The sequence below is a fragment of the Anabrus simplex genome, chromosome 5 (assembly GCF_040414725.1).
Source record: "Anabrus simplex isolate iqAnaSimp1 chromosome 5, ASM4041472v1, whole genome shotgun sequence".
NCBI classification, from domain to species: Eukaryota; Metazoa; Arthropoda; class Insecta; order Orthoptera; family Tettigoniidae; genus Anabrus; species Anabrus simplex.
The window spans coordinates 310,418,313-310,436,138 of record NC_090269.1 but is presented as its reverse complement, the minus strand read 5'-3'; the positions used below and the strand labels follow the sequence as shown (position 1 = coordinate 310,436,138).

Here is a 17,826-nt window from a genome sequence, read left to right as displayed (position 1 = left end):
TAGCTGATCAGGCAGTCATTTGAATTTAAATAGTCACAGATGAACGTGAACAATCCTGTAGTTACAACAATGAGAACAAACTAATTGTTGTGAAATATTGAGCGCGATTGCTTTTAGACGGTTTCCAGTAACACAAGTGTACCCCTTGTCCACACTTTTGGGCAGCTTTAGAACCATGCACTGAGATGTTGATATATAGCCTACCTGTAGAGCAGCAAGTTGTCTACGGTGGCCTGCGCTTCTTCACTCCGGATGCTCGCCAGGTGGCCCCCTCGACGTCCACACTCCTGTTCAGCCTCGTGCCACGTTACCCTCGTGTCATCCACCACCGTAATACAGAATTGCCGAAGAGCCACCCAGCCGAACGAGCACTGCTGGATCAGGTCTGGGATGGCCTCTGCGTGGTACCACAGTTTGAGGACAGGCACCATGGCGTGGTGTGCCACCACTCGCAACGTAACGCTGAAAAAAGAGAAACGTTCACTTACAACAAGACTATACTCAAATGATGGAACAGATTGCAATGCAAGAACATATGATAGAATTCTCACGTTTTAAATAAGACAGTCAATAACGAATTTGAATGAATGAATGAATGAATGAACGAATGAATGAATGAATGAATGAATGAATGAATTAATTAATTAATTATTAATTAATTAATTAACGAATATAATATTGCCGGCGGACTTTAACAATTTTGTGAGATGGACGGCAGACGATGTATAGAATGTAAATGGGATGAAAAACCAAGTTTTAAGTTTCATGAAGAGGAAATGTCCTATCAGTTTTAATTATTGTGTTGATGGGGTGATAGTACTTCGTGGAGAACATTGTAAGTACCTAGGTGTTAACATAAAGGGTGATCTACATTGGGGTAATCATATTAACGAGATAGTTAAGAAAGGTTACAGATCTCTTCGCATGGTTATGAGATTATTTATGGGTTGTAGTAAAGATGTGAAGGAGAGGGCGTATAAGTCTCCGGTAAGACCCCAACTAGAGTATGGCTCAAGTGCATGGGACCCTCACTAGGACTACTTGACACGAGAACTGGAATAAATTCAAGTGAAAGCATCTCGATTTGTTCTGGGTGATTTCCGACAAAAAGTTGCAAACTTTGGGCTGGGAAAACTGGGGAATAAGGAGACGAGATGCTCGACTATATAGTATCTTTCAAGCTGTCAATGGTGAGTTGGCGTGGAATGACATAAGTTGAAGAATAAGCTTGATTGAAAATAAACTTGGAATTCAAGAGGACGGGGTGGACCAAATATTTATTTAAAGGACAGGAGTAAGGGATTGAAATAATATATCAAAGGAAGTGCTGACATTTACAAGCTCTTTGAAAATATTTAAGAAAAAGCTAGGAAGAAATTGACAGGGAATCTGCCACCTGGGTGATAGCCCTAAATGCAGATCATTCGTGCTTGACAGATACTTTTCTCTCCAAATCATGGATGAACATCAACTGAAGACAGAGTGTTAATCTGTTGTAATCATAACTAATACATTCTTGTGTCGGCGCGACGTAAAGCCAATTGTAAAAAACTAATATCTAGAGTTAGATTTGATAAGAAACAGCATTCAAATATCTCCGGTGAAAAAAAATCCATTGTAGCTCAAATAGTATAACATACCGTCGCTTGATAATCAATACCGCGTATTCCATTATTTTCCTTAACACTGGTAACGCCACCTAGCCACATATGGATATGCAGTCCAGCACAGCAATTTTAGTTGTGTTTATTTCCGTATGCTCATGTGTAGAGCCCAAAATTTTAGGCAGTAATAGGTTAGAATGGAAACTTACTGAAGCGAGTAACAAGTAGAGTCTAAATTGCACAACGGTTATACTATGAGCTTTGCATAAGCATTAGGGGTTCGCCCCGTCAGAACCCATTGTAGTTACGTTACTCTCACTACATTATGGAAGAACGGCCCAGACGACACCTCCTAAAAATCAAATTAGTTTGCATTCTATTACTGAATAAAATAATATTCGCAGTCTAATCATGTGTGAAGGAAATTAACCTTACCGCACCGTAGGACGTATTTACGCACTCCCACAGTATAATATCTTTGAGGCTCATTTCCCTTCACACATAAGCATAGGAAGATAAGAGATCACAAGGTTCTTGTTGTAATAGTGATGCAAAGATACATTTATTTCATTAGATTCATGCGGTCCTCCCTCCTTTGAACGGAAACCTAGGTCAAATTCACTCTGAATAATGGATAATCGTCCGAAAAATAGGGTCTCGTTATGAAATGTGCATTGTAGCATACTTTCAAGGAACCCCCATCGCATTTCAAGTCCATTTACTGGTACATATCCTCTGTCCTCTTGGATTTTTTAATTCTTCTTCAAGAGACTTTCTAAATAGAAAATATTCCTAGTTCATCTCAATAATTACAAAAGGGTACTTGTTTTGTGTGATGAATTGCATTCCATCAGAATTCAGGTAAGAATATGTTTTGTGTCCTCCTCTCTTTAGTTTCAGTAACTCTAAAGTTTGTGGCTGTGTCCAGGCACTGTCAATAATTCATCAATAGCATCATCTTCAATTGTGGAACTTTCAACTAGCTTCATCCTAGCTAACACAGATTATATGTTCCGAATCTGATCAGTACATGTAACTGGTTAATTCTTTAATTACCATGGATGGAATAAAGTCAGGGTCATTGTCACTGACCTCAGCTTCTGAAAATGCATCTTTCTCATTATAACTCGTTTCTAAGTATTCCCCTTTATCATCCGATTACAAATGGTGAAACATTCAAGACATTGTATGAGACATTGCAGTATGTGCACCTTGTTTTAAACGCAGATACAAGAAGAAGGAACCCAAAAATAAAATCTAAATGGAGTTAGTCAATCACCTCTGTCCGATGAATAATTACATATAACAAATATAGTACTTGCTATAGTCTTTTCAGCTATACCTGGAAGGTGTTTAATCTGCATAAGTATGCACAGTGACCTCTTTGGGGGGTTGTAATTTCGAGTGGACTGCCTCTCCGAGATTGAAAATCGCAATAATGCTTGATGAAATGCTAGGTATCAAGTTATTAACAGTAGTTCAGCCACGAATATGCTTCAAAATAAGATAATAACACGAGCGTCTGCGTTACTTGCTGGATATAGCACCAGAGAAACAATAACATCAGCATTCAGTAAAGATAAAAATTTAAACGTAATTGTTATCTTGGTTATCTTCATTGTAACATTAATATTCACATGGGACTGTGAGTACACATATGCTATTTATTTCAACAACTTTACACTAATAAAAATATATGAAATAGCGTCGCGTAGCTGTGAGGTTGCAATCCGGAAATAGTGGGTTCGAACCCCACTTTCGGCAGGCCTGAAGGTGGTTTACGTTGTTCCCCATTTTCACACCAGGCAAATGCGCGGCCGTACCTTCGTTAAGGCCACGGACGTTTCCTTTCCACCTCTAGCTCTTCCCTATCTCATCGTCGCCGTAAGACCTATATGTATCGGTGCGACTTAAATAAAATTGTTAAAAAAATACAATATATAGACACATAACAGCTGGTCATAAAAGACGCTGAAATCATATGATTCTAAAATTCAACGATGCAGAAGGCAACGACAAAGTACCTTCTTCTGGACTGTGTGTTACCGCGCGACTACTGCAGGATTGATAAGACAGTAGTCAACCACAGCATAAATCCCGTTGTTACGATTATAATAATCGGGAATTACCGAAATATACCATTTGTTTACAATATGGGAGGGTCCAGGGTTTGATTTCCGGCAGGGTGGGTGCCTTTAATAGCATACTATTAATTCCTCTGTCCCGGGGATAGCGTGTTTGTGTCTGTTCTACTACACTCCTCCTCATATACACGCAAAAGCACTGCACTCTCAACTAGCACTGCAACACAGCGAATGCTTATCTGCACACAGCCTTGCGTCAGGAAGGGCATCTAGTCATAAAACAGGGCCTATTGAACATACGCGACACAGTTCATACCAGCGAGCCCAGCATGGTTCGGGAGAAATAGGAGTTGGAGGAAGGTGAAAATATGCGGTTTGTCTGTTATAATGACTGTTTAATCTCTTGAGAGTATATGAAGCTCAGCTCTGCGATTAAACTGGAATGTTGTGCGCTTCGATCCAGGGTCACAATTATTGTATCGTATGGTTTCATTATGCGTATTTTTAACAATTCCGTTGGGCGAAACTCTACGCGAAATCCCGCAGCACCTATCGAAATCCAAGACTCCATGAGGAGTTCCAAACGAACCAAAGTAACTGAACGATCGTAATAAAGATGCATTGCATGCCCATGCGTATTAATGCGAACGGAATAAATATACACATTTTAAGACCAACATGTTTTCCATATAGCGAATTGTATCACATTTCCTTTTTATTGGGGAAAATTCTATTTTCTTTTTGTTTACTATTTGCTTTGTGTTGCACCGTAAAAATAGGTCTTATGGTGACTATGGGACAGTAAAGGTCTAGAAGTTGAAGGAAGCGACCAAGACACAGGCCCAGCATTTGTCTGATATGAAAGTGGAAAACCACGGTAAACAATTTCAGGCCTGCCGACAGTAAGGTTCGAACCATCTATCTCCCGAATGCAAGCTGATAGGTACGTGACACAAACCATGACCTTTCAACGTTTCAAAAAGCCGACTACTTCCTTTCAAATCATAGATATAACGAATTAATTATAATAATTAACCCTACAATATTTAAGGGTGAGGAAATTACCAATGCTGTTAAAATAATTTCCTGTAAATTATGCGTAACCATATGAAGCAGCATAAGTTACAGCAAGAAGTACAGTAGATGCCATAAACACATGTCTCGAAGGAGGATACTGCTCCGCAATACAGCCCATTTCCCTGCGAATCAAATGTGTTGCGGTAGATGCCATAAACACATGTCTCGAAGGAGGATACTGCTCCGCAATACAGCCCATTTCCCTGCGAATCAAATGTGTTGCGGGTTAGTATTTACCTGCATGTAACTGGTTGATTCGTGGTCTGCTCTCCAGACCAATATTTTTCAATTTTACATTTTCTAGGGCCTCAGAAAGTTCAGCACTTTCGATTTTATTTTTGGAGGCCATATTGATCAACCCTGGGAGGATTATGAAATGTACATTGCCTGGCTTCAGGGCGAATTGCAAAAAGACCCGATATTCTTGCTGTTGGTGGGTAAAATATGCCTGCGCTCATATTCGAACTAAAAATACGGCAAGAACTAAACGAACAGCATCCACGAGACGTGAACATGGAGAAATAGTCGACTTAATTGCCAATATCCTCCAAGGAAAAAATGTTAATTCTGTCACCAGTCAAGATTTGTTACTGTGTAATAGAAGAACTTCATCAAAGTTGGTGATTTAAATCTGTGTAAATTTCGGTTAAAGAAGAGCTTTTTATTCGCTTTCCTGAGACAGCGATAAGAAGGTCAGTTCTTCCTTCTGAGAAAACACTGTTATTATGCTCAGTACTACATTTGTTTAACAATGCTCTGTCTCATAACAAGCCCGTTGGAGATCAGCTTCTGTAAGAAATAATCATATGTTTTAGTCAAGAGTAAGACGTTTCTTGCATTCTCAAGAAGACTACTGTAATGATAATAATAATAATAATAATAATAATAATAATAATAATAATAATAGTAATAATAATATTAATAATATCTCAAACATTTTAAAATATGCTGCGGGTATCTCCTTGGGTTCTTCTAGGTCTAGATTTCAAATGCATTATTATTCAGGTTATCTATTATAATACTGAAAGTCCCTACAATGTCTGCGTCACTCGATGCGAGGCGAGATGTATCAACAACTATATTTGATCCTTTAAGGAAAAATAGAAAGTGGACGAACATGGAGTAGAATGTAGCCTCAGTTGCCTACGTACACCTTTTATGAGCGGACATCAACACATTCGAAGTTCCCTTGTCGTCCACTGCTCACGCCACTGTAGACAACACCCGTCAGCGCTGTCTTTTACTTAAATGGATGAGAACTCTCGGATAACTTAACCGAACGAACACTCAATGAATTCATTAGATTTCTTTCACAAGCCGATATGAAAAACATGACGTTCTATAAATTTCCTCGTCTTGAAAAATCAACGAAAATAAGCCTTGGCCGTTCCTATGATTTAGGGTTCAAGATAAATTATCACTGGCGCCAGCAGACTGAAACATTCTGAATAGTTACATTTTGACCGAGTGATTTGGCCGTGCGGTTAGAAGCGTCTAGCTGTGATCTTGAATTCGGTAGATAGTGGGTTTGTACCCAAATGTCGGCAGCCCTAAAGGTGTACTTCCGTAGTTCCCATTTTCACACCAGGCAATGCTGGGGATGTACTTTAATTAAAGCCGCGTCCGCTTCATTCCAACACCTAGCCCTTTGTCCCTATAAGACGCATGTGTATCGGTGCAACGTAAAGGCAATTGTAACAGTTATATTTTACATTGGCCTACTGTATGTCAATTGAATTAAGATTCAAAAATCGTACAAACGCTAAAAATTACGAATCAGATTTACATATTAACAGAAGTGTTGACGCGTAACATTCGATTAACAGGAATTTGAAAACGTTTTCTAAGTGTCTGGAGCACCAGTGACAACAATGGCAACAGTATTAGGTTACTTTTCATTTCCCTTATATAGGAAGGCCATAGAGTGAGTGATATTATTTTAATACAGAATTATAATATATCCAAGATTTCTGTAAATGAATATATTTTTCAGCCGTGCGCGTAAGTCAAAAGGATTCAAAACCTCAGAGGAGCGTGCACCTTCAAATTACGCGGCACGTAACATAGCTACCTTCTAGCAGTAGGAACTTTGCTACATCTGCCATAGCAGGTGAATTGAGAGTGCGGTTTGGGGCACGCAGCCTTGAGCTTGCATGGAGTTACCAAATAAATCCCTACTACTCTCAGCGATTATCCTTGAACCTTGTTTACAGGCATGGCCAAGCCTGAGTTACGCTGATGAATTACACATTTATTTATTTATTTATTTATTTATTTATTTATTTATTTATTTATTTATTTATTTATTTATTTATTCATTCACGAAACACAAGATACAGCCACACTGAGAAAATTTCACTTGTACTGACAACAGACTAATTAACAGATTAATGAACATTCATAATAAAGTACAACAAACATAATAAAATATAGCAAAATCAGGTAAAAGGCCTACTTATAACCACAGTTCAAATCGAAAACCATGAGAATGTCCATGTTCATAGCCAAGTCGTCGTGGGTCAAGATGGCGGTATAACCACTTCACATCAACTTATCCTTAAGAGAATATTTACACCTCTCTCGAATATACTTTTACTTGATGCTATATCAAGCTCTTGCCTGCTTTTAATAGTGTCAAAGAGAACTGGGAGGCGGATTAGGAAAGATCGTTGAAGTACTGAGTGCTGAGTGTGGAGAGTGTGGAGGAAGTCTTTGATTCTGGTGGAGCGGGAAGGAACCCGGAGAGAAAAGAGTGGGACACGATGTTCCGAGCGGTAATGCCCATTTAAGATCCCGTGTAGGAAACTCAGGTCAACTACTTGTCGCCTGATATGCAGTGGTGACATTTATTGCCCTTAATACCTCCTGCGTAGACAGATTTGTGAGCTTAGGGTTTCTGTTCCTTACAATTGCAGCAAAGAAAGACACTGCTATATCTAACTGGTTAATATTCGAGGGGGAGGCTGTTGTCCAAATCGGAGAGTAATAGTTCAAGAGAGGTTAAATGATCGTGAGGAAGAAAGGACAAAGAGCAGTGGGATCAGAAATTTATGTGAAGCGATAGAGAATGTCTAGTAATTTCATAGCCATGGTTGTATTTATGTTTCTATGTGGTTCTTTAATTGTAGTTTCGTATCGAATATTACACCTAAGTCACGATATTGCGTAATTACGCCGATGGGCTTGTCGAGTAGGTAATATGATGTCGGTAGATGAGATTACGTGGGGTTATGCTAATGTGCCTGCATTTTTGTGGATTGGGAATAAGTTTCCAAGTACGGCACCAGTTCAAGAAGAAGTTAACTGATGTCCCTAGAAGAGATATATCTGCTGGATTCCTCATCTCCCTAAACCTCTTGCAGTAGTCAGCAAAGATTAGGGTATCATAAGCCAGCAAGAATTGCTACTACTAAGCATGTAGTTATGATTCCCCCTAACAATGAAGTTGAGGTGAAGGATTCAGTGCACACTTTATATTTGCTACACTCTGCGACTAGAACGATGTGTCTACATGTTATAATAAACACATTAATATAAATACGCAATAAAGGGAATCGATTTAGAGTGAAAAACGAAGAGGAATGAAAAACTATGGCATATGTGATTAAAGCACGTAATCTTCAACTGAATGCAATCATTCCATACTCATTCGTGAAGTTAATTGCACTTTCTCTTAAAACCATAATCACAGCCACCAGCACCACTTCATAGAATTGAGTTAAAATTTTCAGAGAATTAATTTCTAGTTTTTAGCATACCGGAATATCCAGGTGTGAAGTTAGCTATAAGAAAAGGATTTGCAACTTAAATAAGTGTTTTTGACGTCGATAGATGGTAGCCCCGCCATTTTTTGGGCACTGCCTCTTTCATAGCTAGAGGGAATGTTGAATGGGACATCTTGAGGTAGCGTTACTAGAGTTGCGGCTGACCGTTCCTTGGTCACATTCAAAATATCTCGGAAATGGTTGTTTTTAAGTCCTTAGGATGTTGCTTTTAGAGTTGGGACTTGCCGAGAATTATTTTACACAACGAGGGGTTTAAAACTTACCTGTGTCCAGTCCTTCTACGAAAATGATATTTTGCCTACGTTATGGATATTTTGTTTTGGCCCCCCTTAAAAGAGGGAGTTAAAATTTGAAACTGACAATATAATTATTTCTACTGCCCGTCAGATTGACTCATGCGCCTTGCTGTAGATTTTGGTACTGTTTAGTGCAGGCGTGTCGAGCTGTATTACGAAAAGCAAACTTACTTTTGATTTTATAAATAATAATGAATTGCTATCTTGGTAATGATCTGAATGTTTACTTTTAGGATTTGTATTATCTATTAATTATTGTGAAGTGAATATTTGTAGCTGCATTTATTTTATAAAGTATTTTGTAGTTTAAACTGATTGTTATGCGTTTAGTTTTAGACATATTGTTATGCGTTTAGTTTTAGAGTTATTGTTATGCGTTTAGTTTTAGACTTATTGTTATGCGTTTAGTTTTAGACTTATTGTTATGCATTTAGTTTTAGATTTATTGTTATGCGTTTAGTTTTAGAGTTATTATTATGCGTTTATTTTTAGAGTTGTTGCCTTTCACCATTCCTTCCATTCCTTCCTTCAGTAAACAGTCCCTCCTCAAACAATGTCCGATCCAGTTCATTTTTCTCCTTCTAATGGTTTGTAACATACTTCGTTCTTCTCCAACTCTTCGTAATACCTCCTCATTCCTTACCCGGTCTTCCCATTTCACTCGTTCTATTCTCCTCCATACCCACATCTCTAGTGCCTCCAATCTTCTCTCATCTTTCTTTCTCAATGTCCAAGTTTAGTTTTAGAGTTATTTTTATGCGTTTAGTTTTATAGTTATTGTTATGCGTTTAGTTTTAGAGTTATGTTATGCGTTCAGTTTTAGAGTTATTGTTATGCATTTAGTTTTACAGTTATTGTTATGCGTTTAGTTTTACAGTTATTGTTATGCGTTTGGTTTTAGATTTATTGTTATGCGTTTAGATTTAGAGTTATTATTATGCGTTTATTTTTAGAGTTATTGTTATGCGTTTAGTTTTAGAGTTATTGTTATGCGTTTAGTTTTAGACTTATTGTTATGCATTTAGATTTATTGTTATGCGTTAAGTTTTAGAGTTATTATTATGCGTTTATTTTTAGAGTTATTGTTACTCGTTTAGTTTTAGTGTTGTTGTTATGCGTTTAGTTTTATACTTATTGTTATGCGTTTGGTTTTAGAGTTATTGTTATGCGTTTAGTTTTATAGTTATTGTTATGCGTTTAGTTTTAGAGTTGTTATTATGCGTTTCGTTTTAGAGTTATTGTTATGCGTTTAGTTTTAGAGTTATTGTTAGGCGTTTATTTTTACAGTTATTGTTATGCGTTTAGTTTTAGAGTTATTGTTATGCGTTTAGTTTAACAGTTATTGTTATGCATTTAGTTTTAGAGTTATTGTTATGCGTTTAGTTTTAGTGTTATTGTTATGCGTTTAGTTTTAGAGTTATTGTTATGCGTTTAGTTTTAGACTTATGGTTATGCATTTAGGTTTATTGTTATGCGTTTAGTTTTAAAGTTATTATTATGCGTTTATTTTTAGAGTTATTGTTATTCGTTTAGTTTTAGTGTTGTTGTTATGCGTTTAGTTTTAGAGTTATTGTTATGCGTTTAGTTTTAGAGTTATTGTTATACGTTTAGTTTTAGTGTTGTTGTTATGCGTTTAGTTTTATACTTATTGTTATGCGTTTGGTTTTAGATTTATTGTTATGCGTTTAGATTTAGAGTTATTATTATGCGTTTATGTTTAGAGTTATTGTTAGGCGTTTATTTTTACAGTTATTGTTATGCGTTTAGTTTTACAGTTATTGTTATGCGTTTAGTTTTAGAGTTATTGTTATGCGTTTAGTTTAACAGTTATTGTTATGCATTTAGTTTTAGAGTTATTGTTATGCGTTTAGTTTTAGTGTTATTGTTATGCGTTTAGTTTTAGAGTTATTGTTATGCGTTTAGTTTTAAAGTTATTGTTATACGTTTAGTTTTAGTGTTGTTGTTATACGTTTAGTTTTATACTTATTGTTATGCGTTTAGTTTTAGAGTTATTGTTATGCGTTTAGTTTTACAGTTATTGTTATGCGTTTAGTTTTAGAGTTATTGTTATGCGTTTAGTTTAACAGTTATTGTTATGCGTTTAGTTTTAAGTTTTAGTTTTAGATTATTTTGTTTCACATGAAGCACGATCCTTGTGGCAGCCCAGACTATCTACGAAGTAGCTGATGCTTTCAAATAAATAACATAAATAAGTGAGAATTATAGGCTATATACTTCCGCGTCGCGCTATACATACGTCGTGCAGTCATTGGGACTGTCGCCATTCAGACTTGCGACCCCGAAAACAGTGGATTCAATATTTTCGACCAACGGGACTCGAACCGATTGACCACGGTGTCAGACCATAGGGTAGATTAGTTGCTATTTGAAGTGGTGTGCTCCATTGCCAAATGGTTATCCTGCTGGCCTTTGGCCACAGAGGCCCAGCGTTTGATTCCCGAGAGGGTCGGGAATTTTAACTATCATTGGTTAATTTCCCTGGCAAGGGGGATGGGTGTATGTTATTTTTTTGACTTTAGCAAATGCAAAGTTAGGGCTCGTGGCCCTCTCTTACACTTAACAACATAATTAGTTTACAGATAATACATATAGGCTGTAAAAGAAATGTACTATTCTATTATAAAATCAAAGATAATTAAAAATGACAGATTTGGACAACGTATAATGAAGAAAGAAAGCAGAGCTCAGCAAATAAAATAGAATAAAATTCGGAGCGTAAAGATAGAGACAAAGTCATAATAGAAGTAAGATAAAAACTGAAGAAATAAGCAATGAATAAAGAGAACACAATAAGTAATAAAGTAAATGGAAATATAAGTATGGCAATAAACGTGATCTATGTTCATTAGTAAGAAGCTAAATATTATGTACATGTCATCGTCATCATCATTTCATCCTCATCATGACACGCAGGTCGCCTACGGGAATCAAATCAAAAGACGTGCACCTGGCGAGCCGAACATGTCCTCGGACACTCCCGACAGTAAAAGCCATACGCCATTTCATTTCATTTCTACAGTACAGTATTGTGTTATGGCTAGGTAGGCAATCTGCATAGTTAGTTAGCGTTGCAGGTTTGCCTAAGGTTGCCTGTTACTTTTAAACATTTAGCTTCGACGATGTACAATTGCTCTTGAACAGTGTGCAACCCTGTAAGTACAGAGTGCATTGCGTGCTGGGGGAAAGCATTCGTCTGGGAAGCAAACCGATGAAGTGGGACGGCCGGACGGACTGAACAAGGCTGTTTTTAATATTTTTTGTTTAAATATATAAACTAGGCCACTAATTGAACGACTATTTCCACCGAGGGACCACCTACTGCTGATTTTCAGTGAACCCATTGAGAGCAAGGAAAGAGGATTTAACGATCAAGGGGCCTCGCGGCTTGGGTCACGTAGCCATCAGCTCGCATTCGGCAGATAGTGGATTCGAACCCCACTGTCATCACTTTTGAAGATGGTTTTCTGTGGTTTTCCCATTTTCACACCAGGAAAATGCTGGGGCTGTACCACGGTCACGTCTTTCTCACTCCTAGTTATTTCCTATCCCATTATTGCCATACGACGTATCTGTGTCGGTCAGGTATATTTGTTATGATTATTATTAAGTGGACAGCTACAAAATTAAACATGCAATGACGATAGACGTGCATAAATATCAAATGAATACGTAGGGATTTATAAAGTATGCAGTGAAAACACTTTCAGCACGGAGATAAAGAACCAAACCCCTTGGCACAACAGCTCCGACGGGCCATGGCTTGCCAAGCGACTACTGCTCAGCCCGAAGGCCAGCTGATTATGAGGTGTCGTGTGGTCAGCACGGCGAATCCTCTCGGCTGTTATTCTTGGCTTTCTAGACCGGGGCCGTCATATCATCATCAGGTAGCACCTCAATTGTAATGACGTATACTGAGTGGACCTCGAACCGGCCCTCAGATCCAGGTAAAAATCCCTGACCTGGCCGGGAATCGAACCCGGTACCTCCAGTTATGAGGAAGACACGATACCCCTACTCCGCGTGGCCGTCTTCAGCATGAAAATGCATTCAAACTCTTTGGGCTGCACTCCCCCAGTACCTATGTCGGTTGTCGCCTTTAACAGAATAATAAACTTAAGTCCTATTGATTGTGTAGTCTGTCGTCAAGTATTTTTAAAGGTGTTTCAGTGCTCTGTATTAGTGAATTTACATAAAAACAGTACATGCTGGTAGGATAAAATGGAAATGATAGTAAGAAAACGATAAAATTGTAGCGATAGATACGAGGATTGGGGCAAAAGTCATTGCAACTATTTTTTGTCTTGTAGATATGTGAACGGATCACAAACGTATATGTGTCGTGTGGAAGTTCTGCAGGCATAGTGTGTATGCAGAACAATAGATGACTCTGTGATAGCTGGTAGTAGCGCAGCGTGGGCTGTGAAATCAGTCACTTGGTGAGTGTCGTGCGAGATGGAAGTAACTCGTGTTGAGCAGCGCGCTTACATCAAAATAGCCGTTTTCCGAGGGAGAAATGCGATGCAATGTCACAGTGAATTAGTGGAAGACATTTGGAATAGTGCCCTACCATACCGTACAGTAGTACGGTGGGTAGGAAAGTTTCAGCATGGACGTGCGTCAACCAGTGATGAGCAAGTTCGGGACGACCCGTCATTGTGCGGACCGACGTTGCACGTGCCGTCATCGAGCAGCTCGTAGATGAAGGCAGACGATGTACGCTACTGGAGTTAGAGAGGGCAAGTGGCATTGAGAAACGCACCGTCCACAGGAAATTCCGTAATGAGCTGCAACTGCGCAAAATCGCTTCGCGGTGGCTACCGCATGCACTGACGGAAGTTCAAAGGTGGGGGCGCTATGCAATATGCTCCGAGAACCTTGCACGCTGGCAACAGGACGGCGATCAATGCTTGTCACGAATAATCGCCATCGATGAATTTTGGGCCAGGGCACACGGATCAGAACTGAAACGTCAGTCCGCGGAGTGGTGACATGCTGGATCACCAAGGAGGTAGAAGGCCATTCAGAATCCTTCCCCAGTCAAAATGATGGTGATCGTCGCGTATGACGTCAGGGGTGTAATTGTTTGCCACTTTGTTCCACATGGCAGAACAGTGACCGCACAGTACTGCAGGGACTTCCTGGCGTGACAGGTACGACGTGGCGTTCGGGAGAAACGTCCGGATCTTGCGGACAGTGCAATAATCCTGCACGACAATGCAAAACCACATAAAGCAGAGTGTGTAGGGCAGCTACTGCGACGTTTAGAATGGGAAGAATTGGAACACGCACCGTACTCTCCCGACATTTTGCCCTGTTACTTTGATCTCATTCGAAAGATTAAGGAACCACTACGTGGTAGGCGGTTTGCAACACGAGAGGACATTGCTAATGATGTGCGCCAGCAGGTTACCCGATTCACACATGGTGCGGCAAATGCTGAGGCAGATGGTATTCAGCGCCTCCCACATCATTGGCAGCGTGTGGTGTCAGTAGCAGGGGGCTACTTTGAGGGTCTTTAGGCCCACGTTTGTCATGTCAACTTTATGTGTACTGAGTTGTCATTCTTTTGCACCGGGAAGGCCATATTACCCTGTATACTACCGTAATAAATGAGTGTGTTACGATATTTCAGTGCTATTCATTGTCCACACATGTATTTAACACCTTGTCCTTTCGTCTGTATATGTGAGATTTTCCATTCGGATTGGTATCTTCAAGAAAAAAAATAGTTGCAATGACTTTTGCCCCAACCCTCGTATCTGGTGATTAATTAGTGTTCCTGATATTCGTATATCGGGTTGGTCAAATGAGCCATGAACTAAACAGTCATAGACATTTCTTAGCTTGTTGATAAGAAGTTTATCTAGACTCTCCAACCAACAGGATGAAGTTACATTTATTTTTCAAATGATTTTAAATGATAACATTCAGTACATAAATCCGTAAAAGCAGCTTGCCATTTTCCTAAAATAACACATCTTCTCAAGTTCATTGAAAAGTGTGTTCGGAACACATTTCTATTAAAGAGTACAACAATAAATATTTTACGATGAACAACCATGGCGTGTGACGAGGTATTGCGCCCTCTGTTTAAGGCTTTAATAGGTAGGTTCCTCCAGATATCATTGTTACGAGCGCTCCAATTTGGCAGTCTCCAATTATCAGGAGATATAGCTCTCAGCCAATCAAAAGGAGGCATATGTCGTATGATCAAGATGTTATGTTTGGAAATGAAGATTATTGTAAGTTCATGTGTAATTGTATTACTCATTCTCTATTTCTCCGTAGCTCCGTTCTGAGGTATTCACGGGCGAGATCCAATGTCGGTCGGTGTTCGAGCAGCCAGTAACGTACATCGAGGTCATGGGGAACTGGAAATGTGTTTGAACGATATTAATTACACTTTCGCTCTCACGGAAGTACGTGATAATTTTACTTTAGATAAGTCCAAGGGGTAATTTTTATTAGATAATGGATACGCGTGAACGGACTGTGGTGCAATAATGGATTTCAGTAGCAGTCAGTTGCTTGTGATATCCAAAGACTGTGCATCGCTTAAAACAGCTTTTTAAATTTGTGAAGTATGATAATAAGTTATATAAGTCGAAAAAATAATGGAAGTGATAGCATTTATGAGTTTGCTTAATGTGCAAAAGGACAGAGTATTGGTGCTAATTTTATTTACATGTAAAGACATTTGTAACGAATTCAGGTCCAAGTTTGTACGTTATTCTGTGAGCATAATATAGTGCCAATTATACGTAACAAATAAACAATATGTAAATCGACCGGTATAGAGCATTTTACAAGACAGTCAAATAAGCAATGCATGTTAGTTCATTTAATAACATTTATAACTAAATAATGAACTTAAAAATACTTAATTGTCATAAAAATTGCTTAGCACACGAAGAGGGGATTGTATATGTTATACCAGTTGGCAGCATTGAGATATTCCAGAGGAAGAACAACATCTCTTCGCTTAGATCTGAATAGCGTTACCCCTGTGTAAAATAAATAAGGTTTTCTGATAAATAGTGTAGTTTTTAAGGCATGGTTCCTTCGTGAGGGTGTTAACCTACATGTGAGTAACCATGTATAATAAACACCTGCTATATGAAGGGTAATATTTCTTTGTGCATGTTTGTTTAATTTAGGAGTGCAATACCATGGGCTATAGGAGGTAGTTTATTTTTTGGATGGAAGTTATGCGTAGTGAGATAATAATAATTTGTACTAATAACTACAGCTAAATATAATCTCAAATGACTAATTATGATAATTACAAAAACGAAGACAAAGTCACCTCCGTACAGACCATGAAGGCCCTTGGAGGAGTGGAAGGTAAAGGCTTCCACCACTTTTAACCGCGGCACATGATGGGGTAGAATGGTTAGCTCTACGCCCGGCCGCCTTTGCCCCCATGAATTAACCTGGTGCTCATTTTTGGTGTAGGCTGAGTGAATCCCAGGGCCATATGCACCTCCGGAAGTGGAAATCTCGGTTCTTAAATTTTACGACTTCCTGACGGGGATTCGAACCCACGTCCTTCCGGGCGAACCTAGTACGCCTTTACCGCCTCTGACAGGCAGTCCCTAATTATGATAATTATTTTATAATAATTAAAATAATTAGAACTACTTAATTAATTATATGATTTAATAACAATAATACATTTTTGTGGATTTTCTTGAAATATTTTTGTGGTACTGCTACGAAATTATCACTCATGGATTGTGCAGGCATGCCTCAGCACATCATAGCGTGCTGACCGTGTAACTGGACTATTGTGGTTAATGGTCGATACGAATGTTATGTTAGTTATGTCTACCATTTTTTAAATGTTTTATTTAGTTAAATGTAAATAATTGTGGCAACAAGTTCCAGTTGAGTGTTCCCAATTACCGTTCACATAGTAAGGTGCACGTATATGATTAGCGTTCCACATCGAGGTTAGTTTGGGAGAGATTAGGACTGGTATTTTTGATGGGTTTATGGCACTTTACTTTAAATGTTAGGAAGTGCTACTATTAATTTATTTAGGCCTTAATCCTCAATTTGATATAAATTTCGATTTCATTCTGGAGTACTTGTGGGATATTTGTGGATGTTTGTTTGAACTCAGCCAGGCGGTAGAATTTAAAAAAATATCCTCCCAAGTCTCAACCAGTTATTTAAACCAGATGGATTATTTCGGTATTATGGATTCCTAGAACCAATTTTCTATTAAGGCAGGTGACATGATCAACTGGAACATTCAGGTCCATGTTAATTGTAAATAATTAGATAATTTTTCATACCAGCGTTGCTTTGATTTGTTTACCAACTGGGTAGCATGGATAATGATTTTGATATTAAACTCGAGCCATTAATTTTACTTAGTATACTTTCTTCTTTGATTTCTAAATTTAAGTTTATGTTACCCCTCTTCAGCGTCACATAAACTCCAGTGGACAGATCATCCCTTCAAAAGGTGAGTATCTAGTGCTCCAGTGAAATCAAGCTAGGCGGTGAGTATTTTCACGACGATGCATAAAAAACACTGACACACATTATTTAGTTCAAGAGTACAGAGGAAGAGTACAGCTGTGAATCCGGATCACTGGATGAATTTTCAGCGTACTAGCCTTCTATTAATAGGGTCCCTGGTTCGATTCCCGACCAGTTCGGGGATTTTAGTGGCATTTCCGTAGCTCGTGAGCCGAGTACTTTTGATTGTACCTGGATACCAACTAACATACAACTGTGAACACATCTCTCCACATAGGTCTGTCACTAAGAACGGCATCTGTCCATACAGCTTAGTATACATTAGTGTGGACCTGAATTTTGTTTTGCTATTGGCTTTACGTCGCACCAACACAGATAGGTCTTATGGCGACGAGGGGTCAGAAAAGGGCTAGGACTGTGAAGGAAGCGGCCGTGGCCTTAATTAAGGTACAGCCCCTGCATTTGCCTG

The 17,826-nt window shown here is 38.7% G+C and overlaps 1 protein-coding gene across 1 annotated transcript in view; it reads right to left on the bottom strand.

Moving 5' to 3' along the window:
* LOC136874512 (uncharacterized) overlaps window positions 1-17,826 on the bottom strand; it is a 799,993-nt gene that overhangs the window by 768,817 nt on the left and 13,350 nt on the right. Inside the window, exon 3 of the mRNA XM_068227822.1 lies at window positions 205-462. Within this exon, the coding sequence (XP_068083923.1) occupies window positions 205-462 (258 nt within the window). The remainder of the gene's footprint in view (window positions 1-204; window positions 463-17,826) is intronic.